The sequence below is a fragment of the Apium graveolens genome, chromosome 2 (genome assembly GCF_009905375.1).
Source record: "Apium graveolens cultivar Ventura chromosome 2, ASM990537v1, whole genome shotgun sequence".
Classification (NCBI taxonomy): Eukaryota; Viridiplantae; Streptophyta; class Magnoliopsida; order Apiales; family Apiaceae; genus Apium; species Apium graveolens.
The window spans coordinates 199,259,655-199,272,288 of record NC_133648.1 but is presented as its reverse complement, the minus strand read 5'-3'; the positions used below and the strand labels follow the sequence as shown (position 1 = coordinate 199,272,288).

The window sequence follows — 12,634 nt, the reverse complement described above, 5'->3', positions numbered from 1 at the left end:
TATTGAAGCTACACGAACTATGCTTGATGAAGCAAAGTTACCAACCTACTTTTGGGAAGAAGCTGTGTAGACTGCTTATTTTACTCAGAATGCAACACTTATCAACAAGCATGGAAAGACACCATATGAAATGGTGAATAAAAAGAAGCCAAATCTGAAGTACTTTCATGTATTTGGATGCAAGTGTTTTGTTCTTAAGACTCATCCTGAACATCTATCCAAATTTGATATAAAAGCTGATGAAGGAATCTTTGTTGGATATCCACTTTCGACAAAAGCCTTCAGAGTCTACAATTTAAGAACAAGGGTTGTCATGGAATCTATCAATGTCTCTTTTGATGATAAGAAGATTACTGGACTTGAAGATCTCAATGATCATGATCAGCTGAGATTTGAGAATGAAGTTTTAAATTCTGATTCTATAAAGTCTGATAGTCTAAATCCTGATACTGCAAACTCTAATGGGTTAAACTCTGATGTTATTAATACTGTGGTGACTACGCCAAAGGAAAATGCACATGTGCAGGGGGAGCATATTGAAGATCCAACCACATCTCAAGAAGCATCAGATCCTTAAAACAGGCTCTTCAACTTCTGATTCATCAAGTTCTGATGGGCCAAGTTCTGATAATTCTGGAAACTCAAATTCTGATTCATCAAGTTCTGATGGGCGATGTTCTGATAATTCTGGAAACCCAAATTATGAAGAATCCAACTCAGAGAGCATGATTTCAGGGGGAGCATTAGATAATGTTGATGGAGACAGCATGGATCATGGGGGAGCATCCAGTTCTAGAGATAATCTTCCATCTGCAAGAAAGTGGACTAAAGCACATACACCTGAATTGATTATTGGAGATCCTGAAACAGGTATTAGAAGTAGAATAGCAACATCAAATTAATGTCTCTATCATTCTTTTCTTTCTCAGGCTAAACCAAAGAAAGTGGAAGAAGCTCTTCAAGATGCTAATTCGGTGCAAGCAATGCAGGAAGAGTTAAATAAATTTAAAAGAAATAAAGTCTGGACCCTAGTGCCAAGACCAAAGAACAGATCAGTTGTTGGTACAAAATGGGTGTTCAGAAACAAAACTGATAGTGATGGCATAATTACAAGGAATAAAGCAAGGCTGGTTGCAAAAGGATATTCTCAACAGGAGGGAACTGATTATGATGAAACATTTGCACCAGTTGCTAGATTGGAAGCCATAAGGATATTTTTTGCTTATGTTGCTCGCAAAAAGTTTACAGTCTTTCAAATGGATGTAAAAAGTGCTTTTCTTAATGGAGAATTGGAAGAAGAAGTATATGTTGAACAACCTCCAGGTTTTTTAGATTCAAAATTTCCTAATCATGTCTACAGACTTGATTAAGCACTTTATGGCCTTAAGCAAGCTCCAAGAGCATGGTATGAGATATTAAGTTATCAGAAGATATTTATCAGGAGATAATATCAGGACTTAAGAAGACTTTCAGATAAGGAAGGCGGCTGATTGAAGGAAAGAAGATTAAGACAAACACAAGAAGAGATATGCATGGAGAAGAATTCTATGAAGAATAGAATACTTGGAAGAAAAGATAACTAGTTGATATATTTTAGGATGCAGACTTATGTTCGATATCAATTAGAAGTTTATCTTGTAACTGTGTGTCTATATAAACATAGCATAGGGTTTACATTATAAGTGTTATCATAATCGAGAATATTATTCATTCTAACCCTAGCAGCTCTCGTGATATTTGTTCATCACTGAGAGAGAACGGTTCCATTGTAATATATTTCATTAATAATATTATTCTATGTTTCATACTTGTGTTCTTAATTCGATTTGATTGTACTAGACACTGTATTCAACCCCCTTCTACAGTGTTTGTGACCTAACAGTATTTCAAATACCCGGTATTTCTGTATTTTCGAATTATTCATAATTTTTGGGGAATTTGATACGAATTTTATATTTTACTGTTTTTAAAATTATTCCCCATAATTATAATTTTGGGGCTTAATTATTTTAATTATGGGAATAAAAACACCCTAAATTGATTTTTGGGTATTTATTTTTCAAAAAATTTATAAATAGCCCATTATTTCTTTTTATTTCATTTTTATTTTCATTAAAAACAAAAGTCAAGAACAAATTTTGGGGGTATGATTTTGTTCTTCACAAAGATTTTATGATTCTGGGAGTTCTAGGAATCCAAATTGGATGTTCTACATATCAAATTGATCGTCTTGAAGAGCCCGTTCTATTGGTACCAATTTAATACATCGAGGTGCAGTATTCTGTAAAATCGATTTTATTATTCTTGAGCTTGAATTCGTTTTTGATTTTTGTTGATCTTTGGTTGATTTTGATGTTACCAATAGCTTTAAAATGATCTTTGGAATCGATTTAGGTATTTGGTTGACTTGCTTTAGTCCAGAAACGAATTAACCGAGTTCTTGATGTTCTATTTTTTTGAACTGATTTTTCGGTTTGAATTGATGTTCTTGATGGTTGTTAATGGTCTGAGTACATTAGGGATTTTGTTAGCTTTGTATTGATACCGGAATAGTTGAATTTGGTTGAAGAATCGAAGAAAACCGAAGTGTCCGATTAGTTCGCCGGAAAATTCTTTGGTTTTGATCGGAAATTGTGTTTGGTTTGATTTTGGATATTGATGATAGGAGAACTGAATTTCTGGGGAAATTTAGAATCGATTGGTAGCTAAAACCATCGATTTCGTCAGCGTTTTGTGGCTAAACGGGGAGGTGAGGCTGTGGCCGGACTTCGGCCGGAAACCGGCGAAGTCGACCAGTTTCTGGGTTGCTCCCCAGATTCCGGCGAGCTTCAACCGGATTTTCCGGTCGTCCCCTACCTCAGCTACCCTTTGATCTTCATAGTCCCAACTCTAAAAACTTGAATCTGTTTCTGCCTTTTGTATTTTAAAAATAATTTAAAAATTCACTTTTGTTTTTCTAAAAATCATTATTTTATTTCCAAAAAAAATTATTTACTTATTATTTTAAATTCTAAAAATTATTGTCATAATTGTTTTAAATTCCAAAAATTATTTCTTTTATTATCTTCAAAAATCCATAATTATTTTCATTATTTATAATTTATTTTAATTAATTATTTATAGGCTTAATTAATTGGTTAATTCATTTAATCAATTAATTTTATTTATAAATAGTTAAATAAAATACAATTATTTATATTTAATTTAAATGAATCCTAAAAATTGTTTTTAAGATTTTAAAAATATATTTTGGTATTTAAAATTCAATTAATATTATTATTAATTAATTAATTCCAAATTATTCGTATTTTATTCGTAGAAAATAAACCGTTCGTCCGTTTAATACGAAATGAACACGTCTGAACTCAGAAAAATATTTCGCTTTCAATAAAAATACTTTCGAGACCCAAATCCTTTTGTTTCAAAAGTTTGCTTGTTTTACGAATCATTCTGAGTTGATTATTGATCGATAAATTATATTTTGACCTGATTTCAGTTTTAAACCTACAAGTCGAACCTTTTGACGAACCGAGTCATATTTGATATGAATTATGTGATACGTGGATTATGTGTTCATATGTTATGTGAATTACGTGTGTACGTGGGTCAAGAGTCCTGTGTTTGACTATTTTCCTTATGTGTGGGCTATCGTATGGGTAGACGATAGGATTTTGACGCGCAGCTCGTCGAGTAATTATCGATTAGACGATTAAAATTGTATCTTTTAATTATAGATGCGGATCATCCGAGTTGATCAGGATCAGATGGAATGGATGAAGACTAGAGTTGAATAGTGTGGAATATTGGGTTGTAGCACTGCATGAATAGCAGATCAGAGATTTAGCGAAGTAAAAGACGTTGATGCCTTGAGATGCCAGACTAAGATAATTATGTTATTGCGAGTGTGACTAACTGCTAAAAACTAAAGGTAAGTATCCATATCATCACTTATTGTTCAAGTGATATTTATTTTAAATTTTCTTATGCAAGTATTGTTGTCCCTCTTCTCAATTCAGAATTGATAAATATTTACATATCGCTGAATTAGATGCTTATTATGCAAGTACTTATCTTCTATTTTAATGTTCAGAATAGTCAAGTATTTTACTTATCCAACTATCGGATTTATAAATGTTTTGTATTTTGAGAAAGATGACGTTGTTTTGGGTTTTCTGCCCAAGTAAATGGGCGAATAAAATTTTATAAGGGTGTCGAGTATTATGACCCCTTTCAATAAAAGGTTTTAAGATTGGATGATCACAAATTACCTAAGAGGCCGTGGCGGCAGTCCAGCGAAGATTTAGGTATTATACAGGATATAATACCTTTAAGCCGATATGTGCCTTGGGTGCCCCATTTGTTTTGTTGGATATGCTTCGGCATACCGGTGTTGCTCCGCGGCTGATCACCAGCGGCAACACACCGTCGTTCGAGAATTCCAATCTAAAGTATTAAATTATTTTGATAGTCATAGAAAAATGATTTATCAACTGTTTTGGTTTTGAATAAAGGTCAAATACAGTTTTAATTCAGTTGCTGATTGATGTTGATATTTAAGTTGTTGTTAAATATCAAAGGTGGTATTAATGCAGATTATTGATGTTGACTTCCATATTTTAGCGCGGGTAGGTTGTGAGCATCAAAGTTCGTGTTGATATCTAATTTGATATGACATCAAAATGATTATTAATATCAAGAGTTGAATTTTGAATGAGTTTATGATCCACTCCATAATCATAGTTTCATGTTATTGCTGTTTACGATATTTCCGTAAACACTGTTTTACGAGTTTTATTCTCGTCAAGATTCAAAGTATTGCTGAATCATTTCGCTCGAAATTATCCAAAAGGTTTTGAATACAGTTGAAAAACAACTATCTGATTCTTTAATAAATTTTCCGATTCATCAATTATGTTTTTAAATATTTCTGTTCTAGTGTAGATGTCAGTTTTACATAAAAACAACCCCATATATGTTATAATGAACTTGCTGAGCATTTCTTCCGCTCATACTTGCTTGTTTTTAAATTTAACCTCCAGTGAGGATTAGCGTGCGCTGTTTAACCACGTAATTCGAGGAAGCAGAGAAGAAGCTTTTGGAAGGTGGTTGGTCCAGAGTTTGCGATCTAGTGTAAGTTCTATTGTGTAAAGTTGTTTATATTATATTATATTATAATTGTGTGGTTTTATAGTTGGGCCTAGTATACTTCTTTTCGAAGTTATACTAGCGGGTTAAGTTTTGAGATTGAGAATTGTTGAAAAGAGTTTTAAAAGAAAGTGAAAAAATTATTGGTGGAATTTCGAATTCTTGTTTCTAGAACTGTAACCTTAAAAGATCTTGGATTAGTTTGGGGTCATAGATGTTAAATATCTTCCGCTGGCATTTACATTTCGATTTAACAGGTTAATTTGGATTGAGGTTTTATAGTGACGACCAAATCCTCTGACCTCAGATTTGGGGGCGTTACAGTAGTAGTAAAAAATGATTTCGAATTTGAATTTAAATTTGTAAATAATAAATTTTAATTTAATGTGAGTTGATTATATGTGGAGACTTGTTTATATAAAAATAAAATATATTTGTCAATATTACTTACACGATTAATTTACGTTGATGCGTATTAACTTTTCTTAGAAATAAAAAAAACTATAACACGTCATTTATATGAAAACATACAGTCAAATATGAAAGATACGAACGTGCACACAATCATTAATAAATGAATATCAATTATAAACTTAAATTGAAAAAAAAACAAGATTTTATAAATCATGATCCTGATTTATGATTGGTTAATTTTGAAATACTTATTTGTGGTTGGTTGAAATCAATCGAATATCACATTATAATATTACATGAATTCGGAATCTTATAAATAGTAAACAAAGAATTGATTGATTTGTTACAAAACTTTTACCAAATATAAGATAATATTTCGAATATCGCATTATATTATTATAGATATATAGCAAAGATTATCCTTTTATAAATACATATTTATTCCAGAGATCTACTTTTAGTTGGTAAAAATTGTAGAGATTTGATTTATATGTTACAGAGATTTTTTTTTAAAAAAATAATTGGACAAAATTTGAAATTGTAGATTTGTAAATTATAGATTTGTTAGTAATGGTAAAAAGTTTAAAAATGAAATGATTTTGTTAAATTTGTAAGTAATGTTTAAATGTTAAAATGAGAAATATTTTTGAAATTGAATTTGAATTAAGAATAAATGTATATATTAATTAGAATGATTAATGGCTAACCCAAGTTGGTTGACTTCATGGTTAAATTTCTAGAACATGAAAGATTTTTGTGAAATCTGATTGGTCGAAATTAAAATGCTCGCTTCTGATTGCCTTAAAATAAAAGAAAATTTCTAATTGGTTAACTACATGGTATGGTAGACTGAACTATTATAAATTTGTAAATAAAAACATAATTCAAAGTGAGTTGATTATAGGTGGAGACTTGTTTATATAGAAATAAAGCATAGTAGTCAACATTAATTACACGCTCAATTCGTTGATGCGTATTATTTCTTCTTCTTTTTTTGCCAGGAGTATTATCTCTTCTTAAAAATAAATAGCTAACATATTATTTGAACGAAAAGATACAGTCAAATGTGAAAGATACTACACACAATCTTTAATAAATGAATATCAAATAAATGCTTGATTTAAAAAAATTATGATTTTATAAATCATGTGTGATTTATGATTGGTTAATTTTGAAATATTTGTTTGTGATTGGTTTAAAATCAATCGAATATCACAATATCACATTACATGAATTCAGAATCTTATAAATATTACACAAAGAATTGACTGATATGTTACAAAACTTCTACCAAATATAAGACAATATTTCAATTATCACATTATATTATTATAGATATATACCCAAGATTATCTTTTTATAAATACATGTTTATTCTGGAGATATGTTGTTCGTTTGGTAAACTTTAAAATAAGTATTTTATAATTTAACATGAATGAACGACTTATAAGTGATAAGTAGATCAATACTTATAAATTATATAAATGTTTGGATAATATTACTTAAAAATCAGTATAGTTTTTACTTAAATGAATTAAAATAAATAAATTTTTATTGCAATTATCTTAATTCGTGAATTTAAATTAGAATAACATTTAAAAACATAGATTTTAAAATCAAAGTTAACAAAAAGCGAAAAATTAAAATAAGTCGAGAAAAAATACGTTGTTACTAACATTCAACTTGTCAGCTTATAAGTTGTAAATTCGACTTATAAGTTTGGTCGACAAACACTCGTCAATAAGTATTTACCGGATTATAATTAAATAAGCCCTTTTTGATGGGTAGCCAAACAAGCCCATGATTTTAATTGGTTAAAATTGTAGAGATTTAATTAATAAATAACAGAGATTTTTAAAAAATAATTTAATTAGAGAAAATTCGAAATTGTATATTTATAAATTACAGATTTATTAGTAATGGTAAAAAATCTAAAAAAAATGATTTTGTTAAATTTGTAAGTAATAGTTAAATGTATTTAAATGTTAAAAAGGAAAATGATTTTGTTAAATTTGTATTTGAATCAAGTATAAAGGTAGCTAACCCAAGTGGGTTTATGTCATGGTTAAATTTTTAAAAAAAATAAAGATTGTCAAAAATTTTGATTTATCGAAATTAAAATGCTCACTTCTGATTGACTAATTAAATGGTGTGGTAGACTAAATTATTATAAAAAAAAATGTTTATTCTTATTTGGACCAATTAAGTGGTTTAAATTAAAAGGTCCAATAACATATTTTTTAATATGGGCTATATAATCTGTAAGATTTGGGTTAATCGGTCCATTTGGGTTAATCGGTCCAATGAGACTACTATATAAAGAACATTATAAGCCGTTGCTTTCAAAACTATTCACAGCCACCACTTCTCTATCACTCTCTATCCATATTAGTTTAATCGAGATACAACTCAAGGAAAATGAAAGATCAAGACACGCAATTTGTATTCCTACCTACCATGATGAAATCAGGTATATTTTTGCGCATAAAATATGTAACCTTAATAATATCGGACAAGACAATTTGCGTTTGTTTTATTAAAGATCTAATTGATTTCTCTATACGGTCTTGTTGTGTTTTTTATATGAGCATGTTGTGGTTGTGTTTTACTTCACTTGTTTGTTGTGACACACATGGTTAATTTTGCTATTACTAATGATTTTGGGGATGACGGACTAATGATTTTAGGAATGAGTGGACTTTGTATTCTTTATAACATATGCATTTCTGATCATCAAATTTGTAATTTTATCACAAAGATAATCATTTCGTTCCACGCAAATAAGTAGATAATCAACAATTTCAATTTAAAACGTTCTGATCTTCCTTTTATCCCTCCTAAATGTGATTCAGTCCTGTCAAATTTTTTATAATGGATATGCAGTGTCGTAAAAATGAAGAATCGAATCTAAAGTGTTGAGCTATTGATTTAATATTAATAAAAAATCGGAGATTATTCGGAGTAAAAATCAGATGTATTTAATATTAAAATATTATTTAAAATATTAATAAGATTATATTCTTTATTTATTAAGAAATATACATTTGTTATATCATATATTCTATAATTATTGGTATATAAACGAATCTAGTATTGGTAAATATATGAAATTATTATGTATACTCCGGTATTCTCATAAAGTATGTTATATGGTCATACCTTGGTTGTGAATAATAAAAATCAAAGTAATGATAGTAGAAGGATAGAAAATGTGTATGTGTATGTGTATGTCTATGTATGGCGCTGATGAAAGAGCATGTGCAACAGAAGAAGGAGAAGAAAGAAGAATCCATGTGTTTTGGGATGCGGGTATGCTTGAACATGACACAGGCAAAGGTGTATTTGACACTGGGATGGACCCTGGCTTTCTTGATGTTCTTGACAAACACCCTGAAAATGCTGACAGAGTCAAGAACATGCTTTCTATTCTGAAGAAGGGTCCTATTTCACCCTTTCTTTCTTGGCATTCTGGAAGGCCTGCACTCATTTCTCAATTGTACTCTTTTCATACTCCAGGTACGTATTGTATGTATACTACCTCCTTTCACTTTTCTGAATTTCATCACTCTCACTCTTGGCACTCGCTCACCATTTTATGTCTATATTTCTTGTTGAAAATTTGAATCTTTTCGTATATTACCTTGTGCCCACTTGATCAAATTTTCTAAATTTCATTGTTGAAAATCTCAATTACAGATTTATGGAATTTAGAATGTTGTACTGCAGATAATTAGATGTTAGGCAAAATATCCTCCTGTTAAAATCTGATTATATTTGACAGGAGATAATGATGAATGTTTGTGAACAAAGGTTGCCAGTAAATTATGTGATTGCGAATAAATCCAAATTTAAGAAACATTCAACATTATACTTGAATGAATTGTTACAGTTAAATCTTTAATCGGAGGTTGTGAATAATATAAAACAGTGGTTAAATAAATCTTGAAATCTTCTTAAACATGACTCTTGTTGGCGTATGTATGGTTTTGAAATTTGAAGGTGTATCTCATATGACTGTCATGATTTCCAGAATATATAAATGAACTGATTGAAGCAGATCGATGTGGGGGGAAAAAGTTCTGTTCTGGTACATTCTTCAATCCTGGGTCTTGGCATGCTTCACTTCTAGCTGCTGGTACTGCGATGTCAGCAATGAAGCATATCCTTGACGGCTCTGGAAAAATTGCCTATGCATTGGTTAGACCACCTGGTCATCATGCTCAGCCCACTCATGCTGATGGATACTGCTTCCTTAACAATGCAGGTCTTGCTGTACACTCCGCTTTAGAAAATGGTTGCAAAAAAGTGGTTGTTGTTGATATTGATGTTCATTATGGAAATGGAACTGCGGAAGGGTTTTATCGCTCTAATAATGTTCTAACTGTTTCTCTTCATATGAACCATGGTTCATGGGGATCGTCTCATCCACAGAGTGGATCGGTAGAAGAAGTTGGTGAAGGGGAAGGGTTTGGATATAATTTGAATTTACCTCTGCCGAATGGAACAGGCGATGAAGGCTATAAATATGCTATGACAAAGATTGTTGTCCCTGCTGTTCAGAAGTTTGAGCCTGATATGGTGGTTTTGGCGGTTGGTCAAGATTCAAGTGCTGTAAGTAGTTATACTATCTTTTAATTTGTTCTTTTTGAATTTTTATTAGTATTTTTAATTTACTTGGATATATAAATATATATGGAAGTAGTATCACTATAACCCAAGTTTCACAATTTAAGCCATAATGAAGCAGAAACATCATACTACTGAGAAAGAAACAGAAGCCCTTGGACCAATAAATACCATTTATTTTCTTCTTTTTCTCTAATGAAGTTTTTTTTTGTCTGTTGATCATCAAAAGGACCGTAACTGTTGACCTCTTTTTTCTCAAATTGTTTTAAGAAAGTTCTGTTCTTATATTCTTTAGTCAGTACTCAAAACCTTCTATTCTTCATTAAGATATATATCTCTTTGCATTTCTTGCAGTCTTAGTTTCTACTCTGTGTTGATCACTTGATCCTATTATAAAGTTTAAACCCAAGGGAAAATGGAGAGAGATTAGGCATTTTCAAAACTTCTCTGTCTCTGTACTCAGTTGGACATACATGATTTTATAAATGTCAGTTTTTTCTTACAAGACTTTTAAAACAGTCTTAATTATACTTAGTTGCCAATGTACAATGGTGCTACATCATGAATGACTGTATTCATTAACATGCCACCTAGAAACTTTAGTCTTAAATGTCAAACCTCAAGATCTATCTGCATATTGTTCCTTGATTCAACTTTATTTAATAACGGTAAATTTTGATAAGTTATAAAATTTTAATTGGTACTATTGCAGGTTTACTTTTGCTAGAAATTTAAGCTTGCAGGAACAGTATGTAGATTTTACCAATAGTCTTTCTGAGGCATAGGTCCTTTGTTCAATTGTTGCGAAGACAAAATTGTTAGACCTATTAATTCTTTATTGTTTACTTGTTTTCACTTCTTCATTTTTTTGGTTTCTTTTTTACAAATTTTTACTTAGTTATGTCATTAATAATGAATAATTAATTGAATTGTATCTAATTTTTAAAATCTTATACATTTAGAGCCAAGAACCAGCGAGATGTGGTAATACTACTTAAGTTTCATGTCCATAAAATGTAGAAGTTGCTAACAATCTCTGTGTTTCAGTATGATCCAAACGGCAGGCAATGTTTGACAATGAAGGGTTACCGAGAAATAGGCAAGATAATGCGTAGCCTGGCTGATAAACACAGTGATGGGCGTCTTCTAGTAGTCCAAGAAGGTGGATATCATGTCACATATTCAGCTTACTGTCTGCATGCAACGCTTGAAGGTGTGCTCAATCTTCCACATCCTCTACTAGCTGATCCTTGCGCTTATTACCCTGAACAAGAGCCCTATTCAGTTCAAGTAATTGATTCCATAAAGCAGTGCCTCAAAGATGTCCCAATCTTAAAAGGAAATTAATTAGATATTAGTTTCCTGTTTTACATTTTGCAATCTGTTGCACTGAATCATTTACTTTGGGTACTAAAAATGTGTTTATTTCACATGTCATAATGTAACTGATTTTATGATTTGAATCATATGGATTGTCAGATGGTTGCCAACAAAAGTTTTCCAAAGTAGAAGTAATCTTCTTGTGTTTGTAATGTTTCCATTTCTTTTTGGTCAAAAGTTGCTGGTAAAGTAAAAGTTATACTGTCATAACTATATGATATATTCCATTAAAGTACACTTTCACATGCTTCTTGCCTTGTTGTAGACTCTTCTACTGAAGCTTTCCATTCAATTTATTTTAGATAGATTTTACTGGATCACATCATGATCATGTTTTAATGTATGTTTTTTTTTCCAAAAAAAAAACAATGCGCAAGATGTTCCACCACATTGGATGAGACTAATTAATTATCGCGAAGGGGAATTTACCTCGTCGATTATATTATATCGACATGAAAACTTTAAGGTGTAAGAGGAAGATCTCAATAGTATCATATATTTAACACTCCCCTCACTCAAAAGCCCATTTATGGGTCAAAGAGTGGAACGCCGGCGCCCATTTTTGGGATATTAATTCCCACCTGCATGAGTTCTGATATCATGTTGAGTAAGCAATTCATCTAAAATCTTAAGGTATTAGAGGAAGCTCCAATATGATCGTATATTTAACAAGATTTACTCAACTGTTAACAGTGTTCATGAGTTTTGTCAGAGGTCAAGTTGTGAACTTTAAGCTACCAGCCAACTTGAAAAAGATGGCGCCTGCTCACAAGAATGATCCGAGTTGTGTGGGCAGTGAACAGAGCTCATGTTGTGTTGTAGCAAACAATTAAATCAACAGGGGTGGGGAGATAATGAGTTGCGACAAAGTATGCAATTGACCACTTGCTCTAAAGTGTGATTATAATGACATGTCTCTCTTTCTTTTTTGTAATGGAGAGTGTAAAGCAACTGATTTGGGACCATTTCACTGATCTCTTTTATAAGTGTAATACCAATATTTTGCTTTATAAATTGTAGAAATCTTCACAGCATTAGCACCCATAAACTTTACTAGAAACTAAGAGTT

At 31.1% G+C, this 12,634-nt stretch overlaps 1 protein-coding gene across 2 annotated transcripts; it reads left to right on the top strand.

The window, feature by feature from the left end:
- The first annotated feature begins 7,883 nt into the window (after positions 1 to 7,883).
- LOC141708059 (histone deacetylase 8) lies at positions 7,884 to 11,717 on the top strand. Of its 2 annotated transcripts, XM_074511531.1 has the most exons (4): positions 7,884 to 8,029; positions 8,827 to 9,075; positions 9,590 to 10,170; positions 11,233 to 11,717. In XM_074511531.1, the coding sequence occupies exons 1-4, from the start codon at positions 7,978 to 7,980 to the stop codon at positions 11,530 to 11,532; spliced, it is 1,182 nt and encodes a 393-aa protein (XP_074367632.1). In that variant the 5' UTR covers positions 7,884 to 7,977; the 3' UTR covers positions 11,533 to 11,717. The 2 variants fall into 2 exon arrangements, with proteins under 2 accessions (XP_074367632.1, XP_074367631.1); XM_074511530.1 differs by lacking the exon at positions 7,884 to 8,029 and having other exon boundaries at positions 8,716 to 9,075.
- The last annotated feature ends 917 nt before the right edge of the window (positions 11,718 to 12,634 follow it).